The sequence below is a fragment of the Passer montanus genome, unplaced genomic scaffold, assembly GCF_014805655.1.
Source record: "Passer montanus isolate IOZ18808 unplaced genomic scaffold, ASM1480565v1 scaffold320, whole genome shotgun sequence".
Classification (NCBI taxonomy): Eukaryota; Metazoa; Chordata; class Aves; order Passeriformes; family Passeridae; genus Passer; species Passer montanus.
Genome location: NW_024367931.1, coordinates 51,087 through 63,835, shown reverse-complemented (window position 1 = coordinate 63,835; position 12,749 = coordinate 51,087). Strand labels below are relative to the sequence as shown.

At 55.4% G+C, this 12,749-nt stretch overlaps 2 protein-coding genes across 2 annotated transcripts; one reads left to right on the top strand and one right to left on the bottom strand.

The window, feature by feature from the left end:
* Positions 1-538: 538 nt before the first annotated feature.
* Positions 539-4,270, bottom strand: LOC120505076 (SLAM family member 8-like). Its single transcript, XM_039715300.1, has 4 exons — positions 4,019-4,270; positions 3,292-3,612; positions 2,757-3,011; positions 539-2,067 (listed from the first exon to the last, which is right to left on the bottom strand). The coding sequence occupies exons 1-4, from the start codon at positions 4,074-4,076 to the stop codon at positions 1,976-1,978; spliced, it is 726 nt and encodes a 241-aa protein (XP_039571234.1). The 5' UTR covers positions 4,077-4,270; the 3' UTR covers positions 539-1,975.
* Positions 4,271-6,324: 2,054 nt separating this feature from the next.
* LOC120505080 (T-lymphocyte surface antigen Ly-9-like) lies at positions 6,325-12,703 on the top strand. The gene is made up of 8 exons (XM_039715306.1): positions 6,325-7,039; positions 7,095-7,456; positions 7,529-7,798; positions 8,813-8,929; positions 9,100-9,144; positions 9,995-10,044; positions 10,394-10,516; positions 10,669-12,703. Exons 2-8 carry the CDS (start codon positions 7,135-7,137, stop codon positions 10,720-10,722), a joined length of 981 nt encoding a protein of 326 aa, XP_039571240.1. The 5' UTR covers positions 6,325-7,039; positions 7,095-7,134; the 3' UTR covers positions 10,723-12,703.
* Positions 12,704-12,749: the final 46 nt, after the last annotated feature.

Genomic DNA, 12,749 nt, shown 5'->3' with positions numbered 1-12,749 from the left:
ATGGTCCTTCCTGGTAGAGTGGATGGGAAAGGCCAGAAAAATCCAGTCATGGATCTGCTGCTGGAAAATCTTGACTGGTTTTGGTGGAGGAGCTTTGAAATCCGAGGGATTTTGCCTTTTTCTTTCTCCAAATTTCGCCGCTTTTCCCAATTTTCAGGGTGTGGATGGAGCGGGAATTCCAGGATCCCTGAGGCCGGAGAAGAACTCTGGGATCCAACAATCCAAGATGTCACCGACTCCCACCTTGCTGCTCCTTGGACACCTCCAGGGCTGAAAATTCCGGGATTTTAACCCAAATCCAATCCTGGGATTGGATCACATCCCGCTGCTTTCCAGGGAAGCCCAGCTCAGAGTTTTCCACGAGGTTTTGCTGCCGGGCAATGATTTTTGAATGACAAAAAAACCCGAAACCACCCAAAAAACCCAACCCGGAACATCCGGTGAGGCTCCTCCTTCCTTGCTCAGAAAGCACCTGATAGGTAAAAACCCAAAGCCATCATTTCCCTGTCACCTCCACTTTACAGAAAAAATACGAATGGGGAAGAGCAGGATGAATTAATCCAGGAAAACCAGCGGTGGTTCCTCCTGGAAACTTCTGGAACGGGAGCTTGGAAGGATTTTGGGGCGGCAAAGGCATTGGTTTTGGGGTGTTTGGGGGCATTTTGGGATTTTGGGGGGTATTTTGGAGTTTTTTGTGGTGTTTTTAGAGGCGCAAATCCCACCTGGAATTCCCATGGCCAGGCTGGATTTCTCCATGGATTTCTCCAACCCCCAGGTCCCAAAAGGAAGATTTTCAACCTGGAAATGGTCCATAAAAGCCAAAAAATCCCCCCCAAAAGCAATTTTCCCCACCTGGGCTTGGCTGGTATCAGGCAAGAAAAATTAATGAAGTGAAATCATCCAGAGGAAAACTCCTTTTGGGAACAAGGAACATAAAATGGCAGGAAAAACCTCTTTTAAGTGGAAATAATGATCCTAAATTTGTTCTTTTCCCCATCAATTAATATTGGAATTTTCTGGCTGGAAGCTCACCCGAGATTAATTCATTATTATTTATTGTTATTAATTAATTATTAATTATTAATTTCCAGAGGTTTTTTTATATCCTGGATTTTGTAAGTGGAATAAAAGCTCAAAATCTCCACATGGAAATGGACCAAGACCCCAAAAAATTATTTCCAAGGGGGAAAAGTTGCTGGAAAAATCAATTTTGGTGTTAAAATCATCATCCAGAGTCAGGAATTACCCTGAGCCACTCCTCAGGCGGGGCTGGAATTATTCGGAATTTTCCAAGGAGGTCCCCGTTGACCCTTGGATGATTCCAAGGAATCTTTGGGAATCTTTGCTGAAAGTGGAATTTTTTTGGGATTTATGGAGGTGAAATCCCCAATTTTCCTCTTTTTTGGGCTGGGTTGGTGGAGCTGGAAGCGTCCCAAACTTTTCCAGGGATTTTTTTGGAGGCTCCGTCATTCCTGTGATTTCTTCCCACCCCGCTGGATCCGTGTCCCACCCTCTGGCGCTGATCCTCCTCTGGGGGACAAAGGAAGGGATTTTATCCCCAAAAACGGGGCTGGGGGGAAACATCTCCGAGCTTCTTCCATCATCCCCCGATCCCTGAGCCATGGGATGTCCCAGCCCACGGAAAAATCCAGAAAATCCTGAAGATGTGGTGTTGAGGATGGAATTTAATGTGCAAAGTGACATGTGGGAAACCCAAAACCCACCCCAAACCCTCCCTCGCAGGAAGCACCAAAGGATCCCCCAAAATTCCAGGGAACCCCGGGAAAGGCTCAGATGGGGTCTCCCCGCAGGTTTTGGGGTGAGGGGACAGGAGGATTTCCAGTTAACCACAAACTGAACCATCCCGGTGACTCCGCTCCCTCCGCGCCCGGCGGATTCCGGGATCTTCGTGCAGGCGTTGGTCCCGTGGTGGTGGGAGGTGAGGAGGTGACCGGAGATGTCACCCGCGGGGTCCTCAAGCCACGGCGAGCAGGAGGAAGAGGAGGACGAGGTGTCCCAGGGCCACCAGGGCGCTGGGCGTGGCACGGGTGACGGACGAGGACTCGTCTGGAGCAGAGCAGGAGATGGACCCCAAAGCCACGGGAGGAGGGAAAAGGGATCCCCACCCTGGGATCCACCTTGGGACTGGGATCTGCTCCCAGGGATCATTTTGGGAGGTGCTGGGACCCTCCTGACTGATTTTTGGGGTTCAGGGACCACCCAGTACCCCATGGGGTCATTTTTGGGGTTCAGGGATGTCCAGAGCCCCTCTGGGCTCAGTTTTGGGGTTCAGGGATCCTCCGACACCACACTGGGGTCAATTTTGGGGTGGAATCCGAAATCAGGACAGAGGAACAGCCTTGGGCTGTGCCAGGGGAGGCTCAGGGTGGGAAATTTGGGGAAATTCCTCCCGGAAATGGGGAAAAGGCCTTGGAAGGGGCTCAGGGAGGTTCGGGGTGCCCATCCCTGGGGGTGTCCAAGGAACCTCTGGAGATCCCCCTGGATGACCAGGCAGGGTCAGCCCCAGGGAGGTTTGGGGTGCCCATCCCTGGGGGTGTCCGGGGAACCCCTGGAGATCCCCCTGGATGACCAGGCAGGGTCAGCCCCACGTTGCACCGATGACCTCAGAGCTCCTTCCCAACCCAAACACTCTGTGGTATCTCTCTGGAAGTCCCCAGATCCCCCCCGACCCGCTCTGGGGACACCCCAAAGGCCGGGCCAGCCCTCCCCGGGGCTGTGTCCGGCCGTGGCCGTACCTGTCCAGCTGCAGGGGTGCCGGAAGGTCAGCGAGGCGCTGCTGGAGGACACGGGGTTGCTGACCTTGCACACGTAGGTGTCCACCGTGGGGTTGAAGGAGACCTCTAGCACTGGGCCCTCCTTCACCAGGGCCTTCGGCGGTGGGATCCACTCGTAGGTGACCCCTTGGAGGCCCACGGAGCAGCTCAGGGTGGCGTTGCACTGCTGCGGGTCACCGTTGGTGGTGACCGTCACGAGGGGCTTCGGGACCAGCTCTGCAGGAGAGGCCGGCATGGCACCGAGTCCCCCTGGAGCTCGGGGACGGTGCCAGGATGGCACCGAGTCCCCCTGGAGCTCGGGGACAGTGTCCCCATGCGGTTCTTGGACAACCAAGGTTTCACAATGTCCCTGTGGGGCACTGGGACAACCCCCAGGATGTCACGAGGTCCCCATGAGGTTCTTGGACAAACCCCAGGATGTCACAAACCCCAGGAAGTTACAACGTCCCCAGCGCCCCCGTGGGGCTCTGGGACAGTTCCCTGTCCCCAAACTCACCGTAGACCTTCAGCTGGACCTTCTCGATGCTCTCCCTGCCCGTGTCGTCCTCCACATAGAGGTGGTACTCGCCGCTGTCCCCCAGGCCCAGGGGGCTCATTTGGAGGGTGCCGTTGTCCAGGAGCTCCAGGCGGCCCCGAAAGCGGCTCGGGGGGTACGTGGGCTCCTCCCCCCATTTCCTGACGGCAATTCTCAGATGGTTTTCCCAGCGCCAGTGGATTTGGGAGTATTTGAAGGGATTTTGGGGGCTGCGGGGGTTCAGAAAGGCCACCCCGCCCACGGCTCCGGTCACCTCCAAGGGTGGGGGTTCTTCTGTCCAAGCTGCCAAAAAAATCGGGGATGGTGGAGTTGGGTCGCTCATCCTTCCCCAGGTCTCATCCCACCTGGAATTCCAGACACGTTCAAAACGTCTGGAATTGTCACTCAAATATTAAAAATAAAATTCAAACAACCCCGCCCCTTCTGGAGCCCTTGGCATGAAGGGGGCGGGACCAGCATCCTGAATTTTCCCACCCCAAATCCCTCAGGGATGAATTTTTCCCCCACTTCCATTTTTTTGGGACTCCACATGGGGCAGTCTTTCCCCCCTGGACGTGGCGGCTCCGGTGGGCAGGGACCCGATGGTGACACCTTGTGGGGACAGGGTGGGTTCACCCCAAGGTCCCCAAAAATCCCCAGCTGTCCCCAAAGCCGCGTCCCCACCCCAGCCCCTCATCCAGCCCCGTACCTGGCGTGGTGAAGAAGAGGGGGAAGAGAAGGAGGTTCAGCGCCAGCCCCAGCGCCATCTTCTGTCGCCAGTGTCACCTCCACGGGGGGGGACACGGCCAAAACCAAGGTGGGGGTGGGACCCCCGGGTGGGACCTCAGGGTGGGACCCCCCTCAGGGTGGGACCCCCTCACGGGGCAGCTGCCCCCCAAGGAACCCCGAGGCTGGAGCCCCCAGGGGCTTGAAGGGGAATGGGGAGACCACGCAATGGAGGTTTCCGTTTCTCTTCCTACTCAGAACCGGATTTTGGGGTGTGGCAGAATGACACAGGCAGCCCCTGAGCCAGACAGGGACAAGCGACCCATGGATCCGCCAAATTCCCAGCAGAGTGACCCCAAATCCCTCAAATCCTCAATAAAAACCACCTGGGACCTTGAAAATCCATCAAATCCTCAACAAAACCCATCCAGGACCCTCCAAATCCCTCAAATCCCCTCCAAAACCCACCCAGACTCCCCAAAACCCATCAAATCCACCAAATCCACCCAGACACCCCAAAACCCATCAAATCCACCAAATCCACCCAGACACCCCAAAACCCATCAAATCCACCAAATCCACCCAGACACCCCAAAACCCATCAAATCCACCAAATCCACCCAGACTCCCCAAAACCCATCAAATCCACCAAATCCACCCAGACACCCCAAAACCCATCAAATCCACCAAATCCACCCAGACTCCCCAAAACACATCAAATCCCTCTAAAATCCACCCAGACTCCCCAAAATGCCTCAAATATCCTCAAATCCATCCAGGACCCCCCCCCACCCTTGTCCCAATGGCCGGTGGGACACTGACCCCCAAGGGTCACATCTCCCCCTCACTGTGGGTGACCAGAGTGACCCCAAACCTGGGGGCTGCTGCTTTCCCAAAAATTGTCATTGTCCCATGTCTGGGGGTGGCTTTTGGGGGGGACAAAGGGGGCTGCAGCAGCTACTTTTTGGCCAAAGCTGAGGAACCGGGGCTGGCCCCACGGAGCACCTGAGCCACTTGTCCCACACCTGGTGTCCATCTGCTGTCCATCCCTGCTGTCCATCCCTGGTGTCCCTCCCTGCTGTCCCTCCCTGCTGTCCATGCCTGCTGTCCATCCCTGCTGTCCATCCCTGGCCCAGCCTCTGGCCAGCTGCTTCCCAGGAGCTCCTGGCAGAGGTTATTCCATGGATTTGCCATCCCTAGAGTGACCAAGGCCAGCATGGAGCCTCCTGGCATTCTGGAAGGTTCCAGGAGGTGGGATGGGATAATTTTAAGTTCCCTCCCAAGCCAAACCTCTCCAGAATTCCTCAATTCTGCTCCGAGGAGCAGCTGCAGGTCTGGCCAGGAGCTCCCTGTCCTGCTGGGTCCCTGAGCTGGCACTTTGGTGCTCAGAGCGAACCTTTCCGATCTTTCCAAGCCATCTCCAACTTTCTCCCATCCATTTCACCTCCAGGCTCCGTCCTCGCTGCCCTTTGCACCTGCCAGGTGCTCCTTGTCCCTTGGCAAGGAGCCCGTGGGGGGTTGGGGTGGTTTTGGGGACCCCAGGAGGGTGGGGATGTGTGGAATCGGCTCCACAGGATTGCGCAACCTCCCAGAGATGGGGCAACCAGGGGGAGAGATGGGGCAACCAGGGGGAGAGATGCCCTGGCCATGGGGACCCTCTGGAAAAGAGAGATCAGGTGCAGATGTTCTGCAGACATCCTGTTCTGCCTTCAGCTCCTGCTCCTCTCCCAGTTGCCTCCTGGTTCTTGGAGGTTTCATCCTGGGCTGTTTTTTGGCTGAAAAGAGGGAAATTGGGCAAGTTTGGCCCCAGCCCTTCCCCACAGCCTCTGAGGGGCGTTTATCATGTGAACCATCCCGTGGCTGCGTTATTCAGCAACTTTCCTGCAAGTTTATCTTCCCCTGCAGCTTTTTCCGTCCTGATGCTCCATTGTCCATGCCCCAGAGGTGCCTGAGGCTGAGGGAGACAGAAATTCCGAGCCCAGCCTCGGGGCTGAGCCAGGATCAGTTCTCTGTTAGAAAAACTGGGAAGAAAAACTCCATTCCCAGTCGAGACCGGGTGGCATGGTTAATTGGAAATGGGAAGTTGTGAAAATAACAAAAAGAACTGCTTCCTCCGTGAATTGGTGACCCAAGGTCTTGGTATGGCCCCGAGGGAAGGGATGGACCCAGAGGGATCCTGGACCTTGTCCTGGGCTGCATCCAAAGGAGTGTGGGAGGGTTCTCATCTCTGCAATGGTGAGATCCCTCTAGGTCTGGTGCCCCCAACACGAGGAGGTCGTGGAACTGTTGGAGTGAGTCCGCAGCTTCCAAGGGGCCCTTCCCTGCGGCCACAGGGAGTGCTCAGCCTGGAGAGGCCGTGCTGGAGCTGCCCCGTCCACCCTGGCAGTGCCCAGGCCAGGCTGGACGGGGCTGGGAGCACCCTGGGCCGGTGGAAGCTGTGGGGATGTTATGGCAGCAGAATTGGAGGAGTTTCTCTCCTCTCACTCCCAACCCAAATGATCCCTCATTCCCTGATTTCCACGATTCCCTGATTCTCCTCCAAGGAGCAGCTGCACGTCTGACCAGGAGCTCCTTGTCCTGCTCAGTGACCCTTCCTGACTTTCCCATCCCCAACTCCACGTTCCCCTTTCCCTCTCAGTTCCCCTCCGGGCTCTGTCCTTGCGCACGAGGCTGCGCACGAGGCTGCGGGGGCTCAGCCTGGGGGTGGCCTCATGCTCTTCCCTCACCCAGGGTCCCTTCCATGAGCCCCCCATGAGCCTTCAAACACCCCCTGCCCTGATGGGCTTCAGTGTCTGGGCTCGGCAACTTCATCCCTCCCTGATCCCGCCTTGATCCCACCCTGATCCTGCCTTGATCCCAGCTTTTCATCCCATCTTCATTTCCCCTTTTCATCCCTCCTTCAGCCCACCTCCATCTCACTTCCAGCCCATGCTCAGAACTCCTTCACCCCAACTTCATCCCACCTCCAGCCCGTGCTCAGCCTCCCTTTATCTTTCCATCTCACCCTCATGCCCCCTTCAACTGACCTCCATCTCTCCTCCATCCCACCCTGAGCCCACCTCCATCCGACATTCCCCCTCCTCCATCCCACCCCATCTCATGTTCCCTCCCTGCTTTCTCTCCCCAGCGAGCGCCAGCGACACCGAGGAGGTGATCGGGGTCCTGGGCAGGTCTGTGACCTTCCGCACCCACAACACAGACAAAAGTGCAGCATTCTGGAATTTTGGGAATGATCCCATAGTGACTGTGGCATTTGAGGACCCTCCTCGACCGGTATTTTCTAAAGACAAATTCCAAACCCGTTTTGCCGTCTCCGAGAAGGGCCGTGTGCTCACCATCCCCCAGCTGAGGATGGAGGATGCCGGGACCTACTCTGTAATCATTGATGGAAAACGATCCACCTTCACCCTCCAGGTGTTCGGTAGGTGCACTTAGTGTTCTTTTGAGGTTTTTTACCCTAAAAGAGAGGTTTGTGACACCCCGCTGCCCCCAGGGGAGCTGGCAGAGCCCACGGTGACCTGCGAGGCCCAGAACTGCTCGGACGGGAGCTGCAGCTTCTCCCTGCGCTGCTCCGCGCCCGGCGCCGGCCTCGGGAACGTCTCCTACAGCTGGAGGGTGCGGGATCAGCCGTGGGACGGGGACTCCGTGGTGCTGCGGGTGAACGAATCATCCCGGGAGGAGCCGGAGCCGCTGACGTGCACGGCACGGAACCCCGTCAGCAGGAGCAATGTCACCGTCAGCACCCCCGGGGTGCTCTGCTCAGGTGAGAGCTGGGGACAGGTGGGAACGGTGGGATGGGCTGGTCCCGATCCCCTGAGAAACACGGCAAGGTTGGGATGGGCTGGTCCTGATTCCCTGAGAAACATGGGAAGGTTGGGTTGGGTTGGGATGGGAATGAAATTTTGAGGTTGGGATGGGCTGATCCCGTTCCCCTGAGAAACATGGGAATGTTGGGGTTGGGCTAGGCTGATCCTGATTCCCTGGGGGCAGGAAAAGCTGGGATTTGGGGTTGGGCTGGGCTGATCCCACTCCTGAGGGCCATGGGAACACTGGGATTTGGGGTTGGGATGGATTGAGAATGTTGAGGTTGGGATGGGCAGATCCCTCTTCCTGTGAGGGCCATGGAAAGGTGGGGGGAAAGGTGGGATGGGCTGATCCCATTCCCCTGAGAAACACGGGAAGGTTGGGATTTGGGGTTGGGATGGGCTGATCCCGATTCCCTGAGAAACAAAGGAATGTTGGGGTTGGGATGGGCTGATCCTGCTGCCTTGAGAGCCATGGGAAGGTTGGGGTTGGGGTTGGGGTTGGGATGGGAGAGTTGAGGTTGGAATGGGCTGACCCCAGTTCCCTGGGAGCCTGGGAACGTTGGGATTTGGGGTTGGGATGGGATGGGATGAGAGGGGATGAGAGGGGTTGGGATGGGAGGGGATGGGATGGGATGGGATGGGATGGGATGGGAATGTTGGCGTTGGGATGGGATGGGAATGTTGAGGTTGGTATGGGCTGACCCCAGTTCCCTGGGAGCCATGGGAACATTGGGATTCGGGGATGGGATGGGCTGATCCCTGTCCCCTGGGATCTTCTGCATCTTCTCCCTTTCCAGGTGCCCTCTCCAGCAGCCAGGTCGATGGGATGGGATGGGATGGGATGGGATGGGATGGGATGGGATGGGATGGGATGGGATGGGAATGTTGGCGTTGGGATAGGATGGGAATGTTGAGGTTGGTATGGGCTGATCCCTCTCCCCTGGGATCTTCTGCATCTTCTCCCTTTCCAGGTGCCGTCTCCAGCAGCCAGGTCGGGGTCGGGGTCGGGGGCGGGATCATCATCATGCTCGGGATTTTAGTTGCGGTGCTTTTATCGATTTACCTCGTGTTCTTGTGGAAATCCAGAGGTGAGCGTGGAAAACAATCCCTGGAGCCCTGGGAAGCAGGAGGTGGGACCTGGGATGGGGGATGGAGCCATGATGCGCCAGATTTGGGGTGGATTTGGGGAGGATTTGGGGTTGATTTGGGGCTGATTTGTGGTGGATTTGGGGTTCTGATCCTGTCACCTCTCCCCTAGGCTTGAGAAAATCCCTTCTCTTCAGTTCCAAGCCTGCGGACACAGGTGGGATTTTGGGGCAGTTCCCTGCCCTTTTTCCTGGTGGGAATAGCCAGGGAATTGCATTTAGGACCAGGGGAACCATCCCCAGTGCTGTGGTTCGGGATCGGAGCTGTAGGACCCCAACCCCTCTGTCCTGGTGGGGAGTGGGAGGGGCTGATCCCAGGGGATGATCCCAGATTCCTGAAATCCCATTTCCCCTCCATTTTTGCTGGAAAACTTCATCCCAGACCACCAACAGGGAGCTGGGAGTGCAGCCATGGGATCATGAAAAAAATAAGGAATTTGGGGAAAAATAAAAGCTGGCAAGAGACATTTGGGGGAAAAAGCCAGGAATTCCACTCAGTGACTCGGAGTGAGTCCAGCCAAGAATTCCAGAATCCCCGAGGTTGAAGAATCCCTCCAGGACCTCCGAGTCCAAGCTGTGCCTGATCCCCACCTGCTCACCCAGACCAATGTCCAGGAATTCCAATGGGAAATTTAGACCCAAAAATGGGATTTTAAGGGATTTAAATCCCCCTTTCCCTGCTCTGTTCCATGAGCAATGGGGGGATCACATGAAGGAGAAACAAATGGATTTTGTCCTCCAAAACAGCCAGGATTTTGGAATTTAAACCAAAAAAGGAGGATTTTCCCTGTCCTTGGTGCTGGAAGTTCATCCCAACCCCACAGCGCCAGGGAGGGTGGGATGAGGAGCAATTCCCGCCTCCAGCAGCTCCGAGGGGCTTTGGGCTCGAGGTTTTACCCAAGGCTGGACTCCCGAGGTTGGGATTCCCTCATTCCCCAGCCAGGAGCACGCCGGGGCATTCCCTGCATCCCAAATCCCCAAATTCACGCCTTTTTCCCCCAATTGCAGATGCCACTGACTCCACGACCATGTACGCCGAGGTGGGCCCTTCCCAGCAGGTGAGTCCAGGATCCGCGTCCTCTCTGGGTTGGGGACACCTTGGGGACACCGTGGGGACATCCTGGGGACAGCTGGACAATCCCTGGCTCCCTCTGAGAATTCCAAGTGGGATGTGCCACAGCTGGAGGTGGCCCAAGGGCACCTGAACTTGCCCAAAACTCCGTGCCCAGCCCCAAAACCTCAGTTTTGGAGGGATCAGAGAGAAATGGGATTTTGGGGTTGGTCCCATTGCATGGGCGGGGACACTTCCCACTGTCCCAGGATGCTCCAGCCTGGACTCGGGATGGGGCGACACCTCCAGAGGCGGATCTTTGCGGGATCTCTGGATTTGGGATCTTTTTTTTCCAGCACCGAGTGGTAAAACACGTAAAAATGGTCTTGCCCCAGCGCGTCCCTAACGGAACGAAAGCCAACCCCGCGGACGAGGGATCCGCCACAACCATTTATTCCCTGGTCAAGCGTCCGGAGCAGGTGAGCTGGGAGAGCCCGGGCTGGGGGATGGAACCCCTGGAGCTGGGACGGGCACAGAGGGTCCAGAGCCTTAAACCAAACCCTGCATCTCTCCAAGACTGGGATCAGCCCCCACCACCCCAAACCAAGCTTGTGTCCCTCTGTCCTTGCAGGTGGATGTTGGGATGGCAGAAAATGCCTCCATGACCGGCCTGGAGCTGGTCTAGAAGGACCTAGATCTGGTCTAGAAGGACCTGGAACCGGTTTAAAGGAAAATAAAGTGATTTAAAGGACCTGGTTTAAGAACATGAAACTCTTTCTCAAAATATGGAAGTGATTTAAAGGCCTGAAGCTCTTTTAATGAGTGTGGACCTTGCTTTACAAGAAACCAGAACCGATTTAGAAGAAGCTGGAACTGGTTTAGAAGAAATCAGAACTGATTTAGAAGAAGGTGGAACTGGTTTCAAAAGACCTGGAACTGGTTTAGAAGGATCTGGAACTGGTTTAAAGGGTCTCCACTCCCTGGCCAGATGGATGGACCCCACAAGGTGACTCCAGAACAGCTCCAGCATCCCCAGCCCTGCTCCAGACCTGGATCTCACGGATCTCCCCCTCTTGGAATCTTCCTTCTCCCCTCATCTTTGCTGCTTCATTTTCCCTCTCTTTGGGATTTCAGGGAGGATTTTTGGGAACTTTCTCCGTGGTTTTGGCAGCTCTGGGGGATTCAGGCTCCTTTTCCCACCGTCTCCCACCAGAATTTGGACCAAAACTCTGCCACAGCCGTGGGGACTCCCAGACAGGCTGGAGGAGACTCTTCAAAGGGTTTTTCCATGGAATCCCAGAATTCCTGGGGTTGGAAAAGCCCTCCAGAACCACCAATTCCAACCTGGGACCAATCCTGTTTACCCAGATCAACAGCCAGTGGGTTCCTTGGATGGGGGCTCCAAACCAGCCCCTTTTTGGGTGAAAGACCCATTTTTTAAAAGGAATTATCTCAGGGAACCCATGGAAACTAATTTTTTGCAATTTTTTTTTTTGTAAATGACTTATTTGTAATTTTTTTTCCCCTCTTCTGCTGCATTTTGAGCCTTGCAAAAACTTCAGCTTCTTGCAGGGCTGAAAACAACCAAAAATAACGCCAGGAAATAGAAACGAGAACAACAAGAAGCGATGTTGTTCGTGTGACAGCCGTGTGGTTTCAGCACCTGTTCCCTTTCCCAACCCCAAAACCTTCTAAATTTTACCACACTCCCCTCCCCCAAAAACCCTCAGCCCCCCCAGTCCCTGCAGGGTCGAGGTTCGGGATTTGGGATCTGGGATTTGGGGTGGATCTGAGGGAAAACGGGACATGGAGAGTGACTTGGGTGAGTTTGCATGTGGGGTTTGGAATTTGGGTGAAGGATTTGGGCTGCTGGAGGTGGGAGGATTCCCAGCAGGAATCTGGGGATCCCAGCAGGAATCTGGGGATCTCAGCAGGAATCCAAGAAGAAATCCCAGCAGGAATCTGGGGACCCCAGCAGGAATCTGGGGATCTCAGCAGGAATCCAAGAAGAAATCCCAGCAGGAATCTGGGGAACCCAGCAGGAATTTGGGAATCCCAGTAGGAATTTGGGGATCTCAGCAGGAATTTGGGGACCCCAGCAGGAATTTGGGAATCCCAGTAGGAATTTGGGGATCTCAGCAGGAATTTGGGGACCCCAGCAGCAATCTCCAGGAGCAGAATGAATTCCTTTGGAACATGTACCCTGCTGAGGGACAAGGACAAGAGCAGGGGGCATGGGACAAATTTCCCCCTTTCCCTGCTCCCCAAACCCACCTGGAAACGGCAGAAATCGCCCCAAAATGAGGAACTGGCCTGGATTTTCCAATGCCTCCGGAATTCTGGGAATTCTCTTCCCGCCCGTGTCTCTTCCCGCCGCTCTTTGTCTGTGCCGTGGTGAATTGTTCACGGATGGAACTGAAGCTTCCTTTGAAGTGTCTGCAATAAGAATTCCTGGCGCATCCAGCGCCGTTCTTGGCTGCACCTTATTTTTGGAAATAAAACAGTTTTTTTTTAGTAAATTCTGAATAATTTGTGTTTTCCCTGTGTTCCCCCCATGTTTTTGAATATTTGGAATATTGTTTTGAGTTAAAAGCAACTCAGGTTTTATAGGGGTGGGATTTGCCCAAAGGTTCTCCAAATCTGTCGCGGGAAATCCCATCCTTGGCTTGGATTGGGATTTAAACAACTCCAGGGATTGCCCTGAAGGGGTTT

Bases quoted from the DNA above. Each gene is read 5' to 3' on its own strand.
- LOC120505076 (XM_039715300.1), bottom strand. From the start codon at position 4,076: ATGGCGCTGGGGCTGGCGCTGAACCTCCTTCTCTTCCCCCTCTTCTTC. The intron at 3,613-4,018 runs GTACGGGGCTGG...TTTTTTTGGCAG, and splicing joins CCTCTTCTTCACCACGCCAG to CTTGGACAGAAGAACCCCCA. The intron at 2,068-2,756 runs GTACGGCCACGG...GCTCTGCTCCAG, and splicing joins GCACCCCTGCAGCTGGACAG to ACGAGTCCTCGTCCGTCACC.
- LOC120505080 (XM_039715306.1), top strand. From the start codon at position 7,135: ATGTTCCCTCCCTGCTTTCTCTCCCCAGCGAGCGCCAGCGACACCGAG. The intron at 9,145-9,994 runs GTGGGATTTTGG...CCCCAATTGCAG, and splicing joins TTCCAAGCCTGCGGACACAG to ATGCCACTGACTCCACGACC. The intron at 10,517-10,668 runs GTGAGCTGGGAG...CTGTCCTTGCAG, and splicing joins TGGTCAAGCGTCCGGAGCAG to GTGGATGTTGGGATGGCAGA.